The sequence below is a fragment of the Cornus florida genome, unplaced genomic scaffold, assembly GCF_030987335.1.
Source record: "Cornus florida cultivar Cherokee Brave unplaced genomic scaffold, ASM3098733v1 CherokeeBrave_3.0.0_Hap2_Chr05, whole genome shotgun sequence".
NCBI classification, from domain to species: domain Eukaryota; kingdom Viridiplantae; phylum Streptophyta; class Magnoliopsida; order Cornales; family Cornaceae; genus Cornus; species Cornus florida.
Window position 1 is genome coordinate 79,106,234 of NW_026775575.1, and position 19,377 is coordinate 79,125,610.

At 35.5% G+C, this 19,377-nt stretch overlaps 1 protein-coding gene across 1 annotated transcript; it reads left to right on the forward strand.

Moving 5' to 3' along the window:
* Window positions 1–602: 602 nt before the first annotated feature.
* On the forward strand, window positions 603–6,209 carry LOC132309531 (uncharacterized). The gene is made up of 4 exons (XM_059807828.1): window positions 603–980; window positions 4,533–5,476; window positions 5,573–5,799; window positions 5,887–6,209. Exons 1-4 carry the CDS (start codon window positions 603–605, stop codon window positions 6,207–6,209), a joined length of 1,872 nt encoding a protein of 623 aa, XP_059663811.1.
* Window positions 6,210–19,377: the final 13,168 nt, after the last annotated feature.

The window sequence follows — 19,377 nt, forward strand, 5'->3', positions numbered from 1 at the left end:
TCGTAGGATGTCCATTTTCCTGGCCCTCCACTTCAGGGTATCCAGTAAAAATTAACTCTCTGCAAGGCCAATCTTAAATCTCGGCAAAGAGGAAAATGCAATAATGGTAAGGTCAAGATAAACGATCTTGAGCAGAAGCTGAAGCGTCTTAAAGAACAAGAGGCTGATTTTGACAAAGGTTTGTGCTTTCAGTTGGAACAAGAGTTGGGCAACGCTTGGAGGGAAGAAGAACTTTTTTGGCTGCAGAAATCACGGATTGGCTGGTCGAACCATGGGGACAAGAATACAAAAAATTTTCACCGCAAAACACAAATCCGCAGAAGGAAAAATGAGATTTTTGGGATTGAAGATCAATGTGGTCAGTGGTGGGATTCTAAAGATGATACCCGCACGGTTGCTGAAGACTATTTCCAAAATCTTTTTGCAGTAGGTCTATGTTTTGATGATTTACCATTTTGGAATTTGGTGACGCCTAAAGTGACTCCAGCAATGAATTGCGAGCTGTTGGGCGAGGGGACCAGCGATGAGCTTTAGTTGGCCGTGGCAAGTATGGGCCTTATAAAGCTCCCGGCCTGGACGGGTTCACTCCTCTATTTTTTCAGATGAACTGGGCTGTGCTTAGGGTGGATCTGGTTAAAGGTTTCAATTCCTTTCTGGAAGGCAGTTTCTTTCCCATAGGTCTCAACTCCACCAACCTAGTTCTGATCCCCAAAGTTTCTCACCCTACTTCAATGATGGATTTTTGTCCAATTGCACTCTGCAATGTGGCTTATAAGATTTTTTCAAAAGCCCTTTCCAATCGACAGAAACCTTTTCTTCCACTTCTTATTAGCGAATCCCAGAGCGCTTTCGTCCCTAACCGCCTAATTCATGATAACATTGTGATTGCTCATGACCTTTTACATGTTCTCAAATCGAAAAAACATGGGGATTCTTGTTCTATGGCGGTTAAATTGGATATGGCAAAGGCTTATGGTAGGGTGAATTGGTCTTTTCTATGCAAGTTCATGAGTTTGCTGGGCTTTCATTCACGATGGGTTAACTTGATTATGGAATGCATTAGCACTGTTTCATACTTAGTGTTCTAAAGGGCGAAAAAGGAGATTACCTTACCCCTTCCAGAGGCTTACGGCAGGGCGATCCCCTTTCACCATTTTTATTCCTTTTTTGTACTGAAGTTTATCCCTACTCTTTCATGAATGTTCGATAAGGAAAAAACTTTTGGGGCTGAAAATGGGTCGGGGTTGTTGTAGTACCCCTAATTTTAAAAGGATAATCCTGGAATTTATTTAATTGTTTAAGTGTGTTTTGCTTTGTTTTATTGTGAAATTTGTTTGATTTAATTGTGAATTAATTAGGTGAATTATTTAATGATTTGTTTGTGTTTGCTTATTTATTTTATTTGTTTATTTACTTGGATTTTCTTTTATTTTAATTGACTTAATTGTGTCCTAAATTGTTTGTACTTGTTTTATTTTGTTAAATTGATTTTTATTGCATGGTTGTATTAATTTAAATTACGTTAGATGTGTTTTATTAAATTAGGTTTTTAGAGGTCATGTAGGTAGCCGATAGAATTAAACATTAATTAGGTTTTCCATGGGCCAAGTTTTCAGTTTAGGGTTTAGTTAAACTAAGGTTTTGGCGTAAACCCATAAATATAGGTATTATGTTTGATTTAGGGTTTGAAAACCCTATTCATGGCATACTAAAACAGAGAGACGTAGAGAAGTCTGGGAGAGAACAGAGACGGAAAAGCTTAGAAGAAAAACAATAAGATTTTTTTGAACCGAATCTCACAGGCAAGTTCTAATCTTAACTCTATCCCGTTGACTCGTGTTCTTTGCACGTTTAATACAACTCCAGGATTTAATAAGGATTAAAATTAAACTGTGTTCCATGGTTAGATGCTTACAAACTGGACGTGTTTATATACTGTCTATTGTTTTTGTTTTAAATTCTTTCTGGTGTAGATTCTGTTTTAATTCATATAAATTGATGAATAATGAATTTTAGTAGTTCTATAACATGTTGGAGAAACACTAGAAGTAATTTAGTTGCAAGGTTGATTTGCTAAAACAGTTGGTGTTCATGAATGGAAATTATCTCGGTTTAAATTCCTTGTGGCATAATTGATGTATAATTAATGTCGTTGAGTGAGTAAGGAATTTAATTATTTCTTTAGCATACTGGAATCTAATTAAAACACTTAGGAACCCTAGGGATGAAGAACAGTTCGTCGGAAAATCGCCGGACGTGAAAGAGATGAAGAACAGAGAAGAGAGACGGCTCACAGGTTGAAGGAGCAGGCTCTTGGAATGAAGAGTAGGCTCTTAGAGACCAAGAGTCGGCTCTTGGAGGTCTTGGAGCCGGCTCCAAGACTAGGAGAGCCGGCTCCTAGCAAAGAAGAGCAGGCTCTTCTTAGAAGAGCAGGCTCTTTCAGTTGGGTTCCAGTTGTGGTTTTTCTGCGACGGTTTTGGCTACGGGGCTTGGATTTTCACGTTTTTAGATTCTGTTGGAAGCTGTATTGGAGTGTTTAGAGATGTTCTAAGCCTTGTTGAACTTCAGAGAGTGGTTTTAATGCATAATGAACCATAGATGTTCATAGCTTGAACAGTAGTTAATAATGGATAAAACTGTTGTTAATTCAATTGTGGAGGATTTTAATATTTCTAAACCTCGGGTTAATTATTCTCTATGAATGGCAATTTGTTTAATTCTGTACTGATAAATAGTAGACAAGCATGATAATTAATATAATTAATATTATACTTGTCATGGAATAAGGAACGGGGAAACGGATTTTGTATAATCTCAGGTGTTGAAGAATTCTGCATTTGTAATTCGATATAAGCATGATAGCTTATCTATTTGTTATTTGTTCAATATGGAATTGATTGATATATCTCATGATAAGAGTTATCAGTTACTGGAGTAAGCATGTTAAATTACAGAATGATTATATGCTTATAATGGATGAATTACTTATACATATGTTGGCTGTATTAGAAATTCTTGGATAACTGCATAATGGGGTAAAGTAAGCATGTTCAATTTAATATTTTGACTCTGCTTATTGTGAATTTGTTGGTATTTACATTTGTGATTTGTATTATTAACTTCTGGACGGATGGATTGTATGCACCGATATGGAAAGGTGATATACTAGGAATGGTTTTGTTACAAAATACTAAATCCAACCTGAATTGGAATAAGGGAATGGATTATAATTAAATCCTACTTATATTTATGCTAAGTCAAAGAAGCTGCACAAGCTGATGACTCGCTGGATTACTGGTTATCTATGTTAAGTCTGTGCAGTTGAATAAACTGAACGACTTACTAGATTTATTATGGATGGTTATGAACGGATTTTAAATATATTATTATGGTACCGTGACATGAGCTTGAGTCTCGGGGTCAATGGTTAGGGAGCGTATATACAGTAGGACGCGTAGCTGCCTATGCTGGTTGTGGTGTACCCTGTTAGGCTTAGGTAGTCATGCCCACTCAGGTGCGTTTTGCATGTTATCTTCTACTCAGGTTGAGACCAGTATCATAGTCCAGCGAGAGTCCATAGTGTGGATATATATATATATACATGACTTATATAGTTATTATTGAGTTGGTTAGAGTGTATATGCATATCGAGTCTCCGTTTGGATTGTAGTTGGTTAGAACTTGTTCGTAGGCCTGACCCACTCCTATTTTTCAGGTGTACGTCAGTTCCAGGCTTGAGCTTGTTCGTGCTGAGCAAAGACGATCTTCCATTCTACCGACGATTTAGGACTTCCTTCCAGATATTTGATTTGGATTTTATCTTCAGTTTACTTTTATTTCAGTTTGGGATTTTTATTAGGGGTCCACTAGAGATGGATTCCCGAGTTGTTAACTTATGGAGGTTTTGGATTATTGGGATGTAAGTATATTTAATATTAAAGGATTTTATATTTTAGATTTCTTTCAGCTTAAACTATTGTTTCTTAAATTCATTTTGTATTCCGTATTCGATTTAAAATACCTTAATTGTTTGATATCCCTCGGGTTTGGGCCTGGGCCTGATCAACCGGTGTCTCGGATCCGAGGGGTATCACAGTTGCCCTCCAATTTCTCACTTACTCTTTGCCGATAACGCCCTTCTTTTTTGTAAAGCTGCAAATTCTAAAGTGCAATGTATTAAATCGGTTCTCAACCGCTATGAAGCTTTAACAGGCCAGTTAGTAAATCTAGACAAATCTTGTTTATACTTTTCTCCTAATTCTCCTTCAACCCTTAAAGATACCTATCGTCAAACCTTGGGTTTCCAGAATGTTGATTGGGGTCATAGATACCTTGGGTTGCCTTCCTTTATAGGCAGGTCCAAGGTCACAACTCTCAACTTTATCTTAGATAGGGTTGCTTCTAAAACTAAGTTGCTTAAAGGTCCATTGTTGTCGAACGCCGACAGAGAAATGATGGTGAAATCGGTTCTCTCGGCTCTCCCAACCTTGTCTATGTAATGTTTTAAACTTCCGAAGCAAAATTGCAAAAAGCTCACTAGTAATCTCCTCAACTTCTGGTGGAGTGGTGAAGCAAAATCTAATAAGATTAAATGGATCAGTTGTGACACCCTTTGTAAATCTAAGAATGAAGGTGGACTTGGTTTCAAGAATGTTGAGGCCTTCAATTTGGCCCTTTTAGCAAAACTTACATGGCGAATGGAAACCGGAGATGACACTTTACGCTTTAAATCCTTCAAATCGAAATACTTTAAAAATTGTAACTTTGTTGATGCTCCTCACAAATCCGGTGCTTCTTGGGTCTGGAAGAGCATTCTTTCGGCAAGAGAGATTATTCAAAAAGGTATGCGATGGCATATTGGGGACGGATCCAAGGTCAATTGTTGGAAGGACAACTGGCTTCCTGCCACTTCAAACTTCTCTGTTACTTCAAAGAATTTGGCTGCCACTTTTTCTTCTGTTGCAGACCTTATTAATCATTCCTCTTACAAATGGAAGTCCGATTTAGTTTCTCAATATTTTAATCTTCGGGATCAGTCTTTTATTTTACAAATTCCCCTTAGTTCAATCGGGGAGGCTAATTGCAAGATTTGGGGTCCCTCCAAGGATGGCAAGTTTTCGGTTAAAAGTGCCTACTATATTACATTATCTGTTTTTTTTCCCAAGCCTCGGTTTGTTCCTCTTGATGGTTGTAGTTTTGATCCCGTTCGTAGTGGTTTGTGGAATCAGGTGTGGAAAATTCGTGCTCATCAGAAAATCAAACTTTTCCTCTGGCAGTGTAATTATGAGCGCATTCCGGTGAATAATCTGTTTTTCTTACGTGGCGTTTTTGACAGGTCTTGTTGCCTATTTTGTGAATTGGAGGTTGAGACGGTTGATCACCTTCTATGCACCTGTCCCTTTGCTTGCATGGTTTGGAAACTTAGCCCGGTTAGACTGGATTTCAATGCTGATTTTTCTTCTTTTTGGCCTAAAAGGTGGTTGGATCTTTGTGCAAACTGGACCTTGACTGAAGCTCCAGATGATTGTATCAGCTTAGCTGCCTTTCTCTGTTAGACCATTTGGAAATGCAGAAATGATCTCATTTTTAAACAAAAACGTTGGGATCCCTTTGATGCTGCTCAAAAAGCTCATATTGCTTTTCAAGAGTTTCAAGAGATTTCTCGGCAAAATCAACTGTTGTCACCTCCATCTTCTCCTTCTTTTGTTCTGCCTCAGTTATGGACGGCGCCGGCAACTGGATTTTTCAAACTTAACTTTGATGCGGCCTTCAACTCGGCTCGGAAGACTCGTGGGGGAGGTATGATTCTCAGAAACCATCTCGTGCATCCCATTAAGGTGGCTTCAGTTTTTCTTTAGAATGAAAGTTGCCCTTCTTTGGCTGAAGGTCTAATTCTTCGTGAATCGTTGTTGCTTGTTAAACACTGGGGGTATAAAGATATGATTGTGGAGGGTGATTGCAAATCAGTTCTGAATTTTCATGCATCTGTTGAGGCTTTAATGGTTATTTTTAATGATTTTAAGTCTCTTCTTAAGGTTTGTGCGGGGTCTTCCCTTGCTTGGGTTCCTCGTCGAGGAAATGTTGTAGCTCATGTTTTAAGCAAGAAAACTCTTTTAGCTGAATGTGGTGATTTTGAGTGGAGCATTTGGCCTAAGTGGCTGTTGGATGCTCTCTTTCCCGAATGTTCTTCCTGTTCTTTTAATGGTTAAACTGTTCGTTGGTGCAAAAAAAAAAAAAAAAAAATTGATGAGCCCAAATTTCGAGTTGCCCCACCTCCTTGTTTAATGTGTTTCTCACGTTACGTGGTGATGACTTTTAGCACATTTTTAATTTTAATTTTTTATTTATTATTATATGTATATTTCTACACCTTTAATAATCAACTAGTTTTTGTGTTATGCATAATGTGATCTAGCATGTCCATCTGATTTACATACCTTTTTTTCTATTTTTTTTTTTTTTTTTTGGGACAATACTTCAATATGTGTCCAACCTCTAATCCAAACAACAACATAAATTCAAGTTTGACATAAGCTAAAACTATAGAAATCAGAAAATCTGTTTCTTAGTTCTCTAGTATACAAACTAAAGCAGATCAACGAATTTTTGAAGAGAATAAGAATCAGAATGGCCTTTTAAGTTGTGCCCGCTTTAGAGTTGCATGTGGGGTCGTTGAGGAACCTTCCACTGGCCCCCCGGGCCCCAATATGGCTCCGTTCCTGCAACGAAATTAGTTTATCTGACCATGAATAAAAGGGTCCAAGATATCGTCATATTGCAAATACCTAATTTTCTTGAGTTGGATAGAGAGACATGAAAAACTTCATAATCCATCACCAGACACATGTATAACCCGCTCCTCCTAACATAGTCCCATATGCATGGGGAAAATTTCTTAATTGTGGTCCTGAGAGAATTCAAACTCTCGACCTCTAGGAATACGCTACAGAGCGAACTATTCTATAGTTTGCCATGATATTTGTGTTATGAGTCTAAAATGACAAGAAACATGCATCCACATTAGTGATTTTAGGCCTAAATTGTCTGTCCATCTTGTAGACCCCAAATTTCATAGATACTAGTATAGGTCTTGTGGGAACACTGGTTTGTAAAACTCTACATACAGTGGGCTTTACTAAGTTTTAATCAGCCCAATAGCACCAGGATGTACCACCTTCTATTGAATTTGAACCAACCTTTCTGCGAGCGGTCCAGCCCAATAAGAAAATGTTGTATCTATGCGTAGGCTTTGCATTCACTTTTGTGTTGTTGTAAAACCACAGATTGTTTCTTAAAAAGTGATGTCCTGTGATCATAGATATACCGTATATTTTAAGATTGGTCCTCGAATGTGGGGCCATGAGATACCAAAAAAAAAAAAAAAAAAAAAATTTGGAGAGTGTATAAACCCAATTTTGGGCCATGAGATACCGAAAAAAAAATGGCAAAAGCCTGTTACAAGGAAGCCTAAACTTAGCCCAAATTTTATAGATTTTAAGATTGGTCCCAAAATTGGAGAATGTATAGACCCAATTTTGGGCCATTAGATACAAAAAATGGCAAAAGCCTAAGCTTACCCCATCTCTTAAAAGACAACCGTTGTGGCAGTTAGTATTCAAATCCGGTGGTGTAGGAGGTGGCATTGGTGAGTTAAGATCGCCGGCGAGATCAGTAGGGTGGCGTTGGCGATGGCCGGATAAATGGACCTGGAAGATCCCATTCCACTGCTATACGTCTAGCATAACTTGAATCTTGGACAGAGAAGCACATCAATTTCTCTGGAACAGAGGCAAGAGTTGGATTGAGCACAACATTTGAAGGGAGCAAAGAACCTTTGAAGTATCTTCGGTTTCGCTCCATCCAAGTACTGCAAACCAGTGCTTCAAGCCATAGTTTCCTTCTCCTTCTATAATTGACAAGCCCAATCTACGTATTCGGCCCAAGAAGATGGACGAGTGTAAAATGCACAACGTGTTTGTATAAAGTTCCAAATGGGGGAAACAAAACGGCATTGGAAAAAAATATATGATTATTGTGAATCTGGATACGTAAAACGAAGACAACAAAAATTGGGGGTGTGCCAATAAGCAACTGGCTTGCGATCATAAGTGGGAAGTTTATGGTGAATTGCAACCGAGACTATGAAGTTGTGTTCGGGGATGGTGTGGGAAAACCAAATGAGATCAGTTCCAAATGCAATGTTGTGGTGTCTTCAGTAGACAAATGCATCTTCCACTGACAAGGTAAGTTCTAACCCATTGTGCCCAAAGTGATGAGCAATCTATTGATAAAATTTGCCAAAATTGTCTCATAAATCATAATGGCTGCTTTATTCTATGTCCGAATTTGTGGGATGCCAAGTCCACCAGCTGACAATTATGCAGTACATGGATATGCATTTATGGTTGCCTGCGTTCATACTTACATACCTAATTCACATTACACATGAAGAAACAAGGTCTTGAAATAAGGATTTGGATGATGTGTCCTTGTATGCATAACTCACATTAAGCTAGAGTCTTAATTTATTGGAAAATATACTCGTGCATCTTTTATTAGTGTTGTTTTGAAAAAGATGCAGTAGTCTTAATTTATTGGAAAATATATCTAATTAAAAAATTTTAAAAATACGTGTTGAACCAAAAGAAATTACATGCGAGGGGGCGTGTTAAATAATTTATATATTTAAGTTACACCCTCTCTGTCAATACTTCATCGCTTTCCAAAATAGACGGTTGATGGTTCAAGTCAGTATATATATAATTGGTGTGTGAGTGCGTCTTTTAAAAATAATTAACAAAAAATAAAAATAAAAAAAAAAAGAAAAAAGAGGTTGCTTGTAAAACTCAGAGACATTGGTTTGAGTGACTTTTAGTCAGCCCACTAGCGCTAAATTTAATATTTGAAGCAACCTTTCTGGGAGAGATCTAGCCCAATAAGGAAATGTTGTACCTGTGCGGGCTTGACATTGAGTTTTGTGTTGTAAAACTATATAGGGCTTGTAAGAACACCGTTGAACTTTGTTCTCTTCTCTATTCAGTGTCACCTTTGAATTTTATTAGTGATCTCTAGTAATCATATTTATAATGGTTTGATTGCATTCCAATCTTTCAAACTTTATAATAAAATATTTGATTGCTTAATTCTATGTTAATACTATTATATCCGTCTTATATTAATTGTCCACTTTAAAAAATTTTGAATCACAATTTTTGTGAGTTAAGTTATAGAAGTAAACATCTAATATGGAATATAGGTACTAATGGGCCAGTGTTTTAACGGTACCAGGCCATTACTTCTCAAAGGGATGTCAGGAGTTCGAGTTTCAGTGAAGGTATGTATGTGTGAGTACTAAATAAGAAAAAAAAAAATTAAAATAGAGGTAATATATAAGTATATAAAAAGAATATGACTAAAAATAACCTAAAATGACTCAAAAATTAAAGGTAATAATGAGTCAAAGTTTTTGAAACAAACAACTAATATAGAACAAAGAAAATACTTTTTAACCAATACTGGACAAAGGTTAGTTTTGTCAGCTTCTGCATTATCTGAGAGATTTCATTGCAGGACCGAAATTTTGACCGTCATATTTAGCATACCTAACACCAACCACAGTCATCTTACGGTCTTAAATAACTCTTTTATTATTTCTTTTCAATTTTGAATTTGATTATGAAACAACTATATAAATGCATTACATTTTGAATTTAATGATGTTAGAGTATTGCATTTCGATCTCATCTAAGTAAATGTATTAAATGGATATTGCGTTGTCAATGATTCCGTAAAGATTTTTCAGTGTGGAAGTAAGCACTCTTTAACTTCCATTAAATTTCCAGTGCTACCAGATAAAGTCAATAATGTCTACAAACACGTGATGGCCATTTGCATTAACTTAAGGTATACAAACGAATGAACTGCTTAAAGATGGGACAGTGTCACAAAGTAGGTAAGCCCATCTGCTATTCTCACTTTTGTTCTACAACCATGTCAAAAGAGGAAGAAGTATTGAATGCATGCGCTCAGCGTATCGTGGATCAGATTTATTTGAACTGTACATATTATACATGCGTTAATATCTGTGTTATGCACACAGTTCGAATAAATCTGTATTACCCAGTGCCTATTCTGCAACAGGAGTGCAATTCTATGCCCAAAGATGCTTTCTTGGTCAGGTCTTTCAAGACATTGGATATAGAGCGTTACTCAGTAATGCAGATGAAGAATTTAGAATCAATTAAACCAAGAAAGATTTGATTTGTCCTCGTAGTGCGTTATCCTAAAGTCATACCCTAAACAGTAAAAGCGGAGTTAGGCATAAGGTATGCTTGGGTCCCAGCCGAACCTTTATTAGGAACATAAGGTATGAGAAAATACACACGTTTCAAATGTAAAAGTTAAAGTGAGAAACTTACCCAAAAAAGAAAATTGAAGTGAGAAGATTGAAAGTGTTTAAATTACACAAGTCAAAAAGTATTAATTTGGGTCAAATAGACCATGTACGTGTCACGTCAAGTATGTGGAGGAAGTGCCCCTTCTGTCTATGTAGAAGCAAGCATTGTTGAATTACAAATTAATAATTTAGGTCAATTGACCACAGTAAGTGACGGCTAACATTCTTCCTGTTGTGGTTAATTTATACATTTACTCTTATCTTCCCACATCTCCCACCCCACATATCTTATCCCCAAAAAAAATGGCCATTTTGAAATTAATGGAATTCTTTTCTATTTTACGTTTCATAACCTTGTTTATATAATTAAAAATGTTATGGAAATGATTTGAAAAGTATGCAAAGATTGATTGGTTGTCTTTCAATATTATACTCCACTGGAATATCATTACTAGTTTATGAATGAGTTGCAGCTGTACTGCCCCCCTCTCTCTCTCTCTCTAAAAAGTTAATTTCAAAAGGTTTACAGGATTCCTTTTCACATGATGTTCATAGAATCATATTGACTAATTAATTATCTTCTTAACAGCAAATTAATTGCAAAGTTTTCTTTTCTTTCACTGGTTGCTCCATTTTGTAAATAATTAAGCTCTTTCATTGGCAAAACAATTAGTTCTCAATTTTCTATAATGAGTTTCTAACATACTTGGATAACATGTTAGAAACTCATTATAGAAAATTGATATGTTAGAAACTCATTATAGAAAATTGAGAAGTAATATACTTGGATAATGAAATAATAATAATCACTAATAGGTCTGTGGCATAGCGGTACAAGACTCTTACTTTCAAAAAGAGGTCAGGGGTTCGAACCTCAGTGGAGGCCGTGTGTCCCAACTAAGAAAAAAAGAAAAGAAATAATAATAACCATTTTAATATTTAGTTAAATCAATTTAAAAGTTATAATGAAAATGAATTTTAAATTAAGATTTTAAAAATACTCCTTTGTGACAAATGAATTAAATTAACAAAATAATATTCTTTTATAATTTTTTAAAAAGAATTAGAGGCGGTGGTGGATGGAGGCGACGGTGGTGGAGGTGGAATGTTACAATGGGGTAGGCGACGACATTGGTGGTGGAAAGGTGAGTAGTGTAGGTGATGATAAAAGGCGACAGTAGTATAGGTGGTGGTCTGGGCTGGCCTAACGATTTTCAAAATTTTGAGAGGTGCTAAGCAAATTTTCAAATTTGAAACCATTCCAAATTGGCCTACATCCTTTTATTATTATTATTATTATTATTATTATTATTTGTCCCATGTTCACAAATTTGAGACCCTTTAAAATTGGAGAACCTAGGTGACCGTCAGGGCAAGGCCTGGAGGTGGTGCTGGTGACAGCAACAGCAGTGCAGGTGGCATATAGCAACAGTGGTGGCGATAACGATGATGGTGGCAGTGGAAATGATGGTGTTGAAGTGGCAGAAGGAAGTGGAGGTGGCGGTGGTGGTGACGACAAGGTGGAAGTAGTGGCGGTGGAAGGCAGTGCCAAAAAGTAGTGCCGGTGGTGAAAGTGGTGGTGGTAATTTTTGACATTGAAACATGAGGATTTTTTTGGGAAGTGACTTCTTAAAAAGTAATTACTTGGGAATAGAATGATTATTTTATAAATTTAGTTGTGGGATATATTTTCATTTCAAAGAAATAATTATTCTTACTTTTAATTTTATATTAAATAAAAAAATAATTAAAAATACCGTTCCATTTCATTCCATGGTAACAAACGCAGCATAAGGAAAAAATATGAAAAAAATACTTATGATACCAATATGCTAATCAATGAAAAGTATAGATATTTTATTCTGGATACATAATTATATGAGGCAGCAAGATGAGATTAGTTGGAACAAGAAGTGGTCATCTCTTGAGGAATAGATGTCATATTGATATTTCAGTTTCGTGGATCAGATTTGTTACGACATGTATTAGAAGATTTTAGTATGGATTTGGCATCAGATACAATCTATTTTGAATGTTGGGGTTTTTAAAATATGGTCTTCTCTTAGATTAGGTTACAATTTCATTAGTTAAAAAATTAGTGCTCTAAATCATAGATAATGGTCTTCTCTTTTATAATGGTTAATTGTGTTTTGAACTTTTTTTTTATTTTTTTATGCAAGTCTGTCATACTCTCATGTTTTTAATTATGGACATCAGTTGATTTGTCTGGTGGTGTCCCATCGTACAAGAGTTTTCATGTTCTGACTTTGAGGTTCATTCAATTCATGGGCTTTGGTGGTGTCCCATCGTACAAGAGTTTTCATGTTCTGACTTTGAGGTTCATTCAATTCATGGGCTATGGTGGTGTCCCATCGTACAAGAGTTTTCATGTTCTGACTTTGAGGTTCATTCAATTCATGGGCTATGGAAGCTCATGGTTTGGATTTGCGTAAAAAAAAAAAAAAAAGCTAATGGTTTGGAGAGTGAGACATCACATCATGGTCAATTTGGTAATTTCTTGGAAGCTGTCGGTTTTAGTGTCCACGTAACACTCAATCTAGTCGTCACACGCAACAGTTTTGGGTTCTAAATATATACTATTTCATTCAATTTTTTTTTTCTTTCAAATTAATGTAATTTATATTTAAACAGTGTGTGGTCTCATGACTAAAACACCTATAATGTAGAACCCAAAATGATCTTAATTGAAGTGGCTAGGTCGATGACAGCTATCCACCATTTTGGGTTCTACGTTGAATGTTATATATAGACCATTTTGGGTTCTTAATATATACTATTTCATTCAATTTTTTTTTTCTTTCAAATTAATGTAATTTATATTTAAACAGTGTGTGGTCTCATGACTAAAACACTTGAGATTGTCACAAGACGCAGACTGTACTACTATTGTGTGACACACGCGCACACAGTTGAGCTAGACGAACCCAATTACGATTTGCTAATAATGACCGCGCGTATGTGTGTGTGTGTAGTACAGTAGTAGGAAAGTAACATGGCATCTTTGATTTTGGCTCTATTTATTTGTATTTTTTTAAAAATATTTTTTTTATTTTTTTTGGTATTTAGTTGTTGTAAAATATTTACGAATAAAAAAAAATTAAAATTTAACAAAAATAACTTATTTATCAATTTTTGACAAATTATTTTACATATCTTACCCGATGGATTCGATTTCAACCTTAACGTAAACCTTTACCAAATATCGACAAAGTAAAAATAAAAAAATATTTTATATATATAAAAAATAATTTTAGATATATGAATATTAGGTGAATTTCATTGATTATGATGAGCCAGTTGATATTATAAATCTGGATGTATCAGATTTTTTTGAGAACCGTGATGGAAAGATTGACGTTCTGATTGGTAATGGAAATGTCCACACTAATTAATCCTATTTTATTTTCATGTTATGTCTACTATGTTTTTATTTTCCTTGTATTAAAGTTTTTATTTTTTCGTTTGTATTAAAGTTTCTTTTGTTATAAATGTTTCTTTTCTGATAAAGAAATTTGCATGAATAAGAATAGATCTGACTAGTTCCAAAATAAATAGAGAAGATATATGTCTTACAGATAGTGGAACGACACACACAATCTTTCGAGATCAAAAATATTTTTCTTACCTAACTCTGACAGACTCTAATGTCAGTACAATATCAGGTCCCACCGACTTGATTGAAGGCTCCGAACGAGCCAGCATCATTTTACCACATGGAACAAGATTACAAATCAATGATGCCTTATATTCTATAAGATCTCTGAGAAATCTGTCGAGTTTTAAAGACTTACGTAGTAATGGGTATCATATTGAGACCGCAAATGAAAGAAATGTGGAATATCTCTACAATACTTCCATTACCTCATGCAAGAAGCAGATATTAAAAAAAACTCCTTATTTTCTCTTCTGGGTTATACTATACAACCATTAGGACAATTAAGTCAAATGCTGTGATACATAAAAAATCTTGTGACCCAAACTTTTCATGCTTTGGCATGATTGACTTGGTCACCCGGGGAATACAATGATGCGTCGAATTATTGAAAATTCACATAGACAACCACTAAAGGATCAAAAAATCATCTTACCAAATAATCATCTATGCACCGCCTACTCACAAGGTAAGTTGATTATCAGACCATTCCTTTCAAAAGTCATTGTTGAATCTCCCCTATTTTTACAACGAATTCACGGGGATATAGGCGGGCCAATTCATCCACCCTATGGACCATTTTGCTATTTTATGGTTTTAATTGATACCTCAACACGATGGTCACATGTTTGTTTGCTTTCTACTCAAAATGTTGCATTTGCTAGACTTCTTGCTCAAATCATCAAATTATGGGCACACTTTCCTGATTACCCAATTAAGACAATCCGTTTTGATAATGCCGCTGAATTTTCTTCCTAAGCTTTTGATGATTATTGCATGTCAGCTGGAATTGATGTTGAACACCCTGTTGTGTACACTCATACTCAAAATGGTATGGCCGAATTTTTTATTAAAAGACTTCAGTTAGTTGATCATCATTAGCTTATGCAAACAAAATTACCTGTTTCTGCCTAAGATTATGCCATATTACATGTTGCATTTTTAGTTCGTATACGACCAACTGCTTGTCATAAGTACTCACCATTACAACTTATTTTTGGTCAACAACCAAATATTTTTCACATACGAGTTTTTGGTTGTGCCGTATACGTTCCAATTGCACCATCCCAACGCACTAAAATGGGTCATCAACGTAGATTTGGAATTTATGTTGGTTTTGATTCTCCATCTATTATTAGATATCTTGAACCCCTGACAGGTGATGTCTTTAAAGCACGATTTGCTGATTGTCATTTTGATGAGACTATTTTCCCACCATTAGAGGGAGAAAAGGCACAGCAGTGCCGTGATATTACTTGGAATGACCTGGAATTGTCTCATTTTGATCCTCGCATAAATCAATGTGAAGAGAAGTTCAGAGGATCATTCACTTGCAAAATATTGCAAATTAATTACCTGCAAATGGTCGAGCACGAATTTCTATCCCTACGGGACCTTCTGTTAGTAATGCAGTAAATGCATCTAAAGCACGCCTGAAACGTGGTAGATTAGTCAATGCAAAAGATATTGTTTCTCAAAAAAGGAAATCACAAAGAAAAGTTGGCACTCCTGAAGAGGTCACAAAAGGAGCAACAGATATTATTGATCAATATAAGATATTAGTCTTTGATAAGGCAAAGGCTCTTGATGAATCTCAGGTACCTAAAAATGATGAAATAATAAATATTGATGAAGCAAAGGCAACAGATGATGATTTAGCCCTTGATGAGGCACATGCCCTTGATAAGGCACATGTACCTGAAAATGATGAGATCTCACTAAATTATGAAATGAGATGGAACAAAAATGAAATTGTTGTCGACAACATATTCTCATATGTCGTTTCTCTTGATATTGATAATGAGGATCTGGAACCTCAAAGCGTTGAAAAATGTCGACGAAGAAATGATTAGCCAAAATGGAAAGAAGTAATACAAGCATAACTAAATTCATTAGCTAAACGTGAAGTATTTGGACCAGTAGTCCAGACACCTGAGGGTGTTAATCTTGTTGGGTACAAATGGGTGTTTGTACGAAAGCGTAATGAGAAAAATGAAATCGTGAAATACAAAACCCGACTGGTAGCTCAAGGTTTCTCACAGAGACCTAGTATTGATTATGAGGAAACATACTCCCCTGTGATAGATGCACCCACATTTAGATTCATAATACATTTGGCAGTCACAGAAAAATTGTTTATGCATCTAATAGACGTGGTTACAGTATATTTATATAAATCACTAGATAGTGATATTTATATGAAAATCCTAGAAGGATTTAAAATGCCTGAAACAAAATTACGTAATATGTACTCGATAAAATTACAACGATCCTTATATGGATTGAAACAATCTGGACGAATGTAGTACAATCGCCTTAGCGATTACTTACTCAAGGAAGGGTATGTGAATAATCATATTTGTCCATGCATTTTTATTAACAAATCAGAATCTGGTTTTGTTATTGTTACAGTATATGTTAATGATCTAAATATTGTGGTAACATTGGACGAGATCAAAAAGACGGCCACTTATTTAAAGAAAGAATTTGAAATGAAAGATCTCGGAAAGACAAAATTCTGCCTTGGGCTGTAGGTTGAACATTTTTCAAGCGGTATTCTCATCCATCAATCAACATATACAAAATACATTCTGAAACGTTTTCATATGGATAAAGCCTATCCATTGAGCTCTCCAATAGTTGTCCGATCACTTGATATCAAGAAAGATCATTTTCGTCCTCGAGAGGATGATGAAAAACTTCTTGGTCCTGAAGTGCGCTATCTTAGTGCGATCGATGCGCTTTTGTATCTTGCAAATTGCACAAGACCTGACATAATTTTTTCAGTCAATTTATTAGTAAGGTACAGTTTTGCACCAACCCGCAGACATTAGAATGGAATCAAACACATATTACGATATCTTCGTGGCACAACTGATATGGGATGTTTTATTCAAAAGCATCAAATTCTCAATTTATTGGATATGCAGATGCTGGTTATCTCTCTGACCCACATAAAACTTATTCATAAACAGGATACGTGTTTATCTGTGGCAGTACTGCTACATCATGGCGATCTATGAAACAGATAATGATTGCAATTTCTTCAAATCATTCTGAGATACTTGTAATTCATGAGGCTAGCGAAGAATGTTTTTGGTTGATGTCAATGATCCAGCATATTCAAACAATATGTGATCTTTCATCAATAAAAGATAGCCCAACAGTATTATATGAAGATAATGTGGCATGCATTGCACAGATGAAAGAATGGTATATTAAAAGTGACAGGACCAAACACATCTCACCAAAATTCTTTTATGCACATGAACTCCAGAAAAAAGGGTGATATTGATATTCAGAAAACACGTTCATGTAAAAATCTAGCAGATCTATTTACTAAAACGTTTCCAACTGCAACATTTAAGAAGCTGGTGCACAACATTGGAACGTATCAACTAAAGGATCTTCATGGTTGAACTAATGCAACAATGAGGGGGAGCAATTGATTGAAAAGATATTGGCATACTGTACTCTTTTTTCTTCCTCTAGGTTTTGTCCTATTGAATTTTCCTGGGAAGTTTTTAATGAGGTAGTTTTCATCTATGCAATACCATTTTCAGATACATAGGAATACTGTACTCTTTTTCTTTCACTAGGGTTTTGTCCCACTGAATTTTCCTTAGCGAGGTTTTAACGAGGCAAATTCTTAGTGTAGTGCAGTGGATCCCAAAAGAAAGTGTTAGTTATATGAATGTTGGGTGGGGTCCACTTGTAATAAACACATTTTGCAGCTTGTTGAAGAAGTTGTTTGGTGTCCGCACTTTTGAATGCTATAAATTGTTACCATATGTATACAATTGTGAAGTGAAGAAATAAAAGGCAATCTCTCTCTTTCATCTTTTACAGTTTTCTCTTATATTCTCTCTCTCTCTCTCTATATATATATATATATATATATATATATATATATATATTCATTATAAATAATATTTTTAAAAATATATATTATACGTCGAAATAAACTGTGCTTTTGTGTGTGGTTTTGCGGAGTGTTTTTTTGTTGTATCTAGCACGATACTATCCAGGAACTTTCGTAATGCTTATCTGGCATGCCATCAGTTAGGAGGTTGAATTTGTGAAAAAACCAAATTTAACACTATATAAACCTCCTGTGGCTCGTCCCTCCTTACTCATGCCCTTCTCTTTCTTTTCTCAAGTGACTATGAATTTTTTTGATCTGTTTCTTTCTTTTCTTTTTGCTATATAAAAACACTAAATCCTCTGCTTCCTTTGTATACCTTTTTCTTCTTTCTTACATACAAACACTATATACTACATACTCTGCCTTTTCTCAGTTTTTTTATGTACTTCTTTCTGTTACGAACTAACAGAAAAAACTGATACTTGTTGAAAAAACTGGGTTTGGCTCGTCGGAAAGCTCGTCGTCGACGAGCACCTCCATCACAACCGTATCCTTGCGTCACCGGTGCGGTTCATCTTCGCTGTTAAGTTGTAATGATCGAGACAATCCATCATTGAAGAACACATTTGAGCTCTCTTGAGCCACTGTGCCGAGCCCAGGTCTGAAAATGAAGGGTTCTTCCATGCTGACGATGATTATATACAAAAACCCTACACTGATCAAAATTTGAATTGATCCCTGCCGACTTAGTGACACGAACACGTCTAACTTGCCTCTCTTCATCCCCAATTCTCCATAAAACCCTAAATTTTCAAAAACCCAACCTTAATTTGACTGCTCTGTGATCATAAACAAAACCGAGCTTTTTTAATTAACCATTTCTGACATTATCTTTTTCGGTTTTATTCACTAACTTCTATTTAATATTCATACCATTCATTATTTTTTTAGTTACTATTGACATCCTCTGATCAAAAAACATATCACTAATTCTTTCATTCAGAGACATATTAATGTGATTTTTTATTAATGAATACGAAATTATTTTATTTTGTACCATATAGTTAACTAATGTTTGGACAAATCTTTTGTTTAATTTATATTGTTTTATGGCAGATTGCATTGGCTCTGAGTTCAACATTAAAGGGGCAATGCAGTGTCCAACTATCGAGTAACTGAAAACGGCGAATGACGATTTGCTACTGGAGGTGTTGATCCAAACATTGATTATACAGATGATGATGAGCTTTATCCAGAACCTCACATAGATAAAGCATTTGTGTGTTTTATTTCTTTTTCATATCGAACAAACACTATATATATGGTAAATATTAGGAAGTGTTGGGACCATTGGTCCGGGCCAATCACTTATACTTCGAATGGTAATTAACCCCAAACACTATATTTTTAATTATCAGAAATGGTTAATTAAAAAATTCGTGA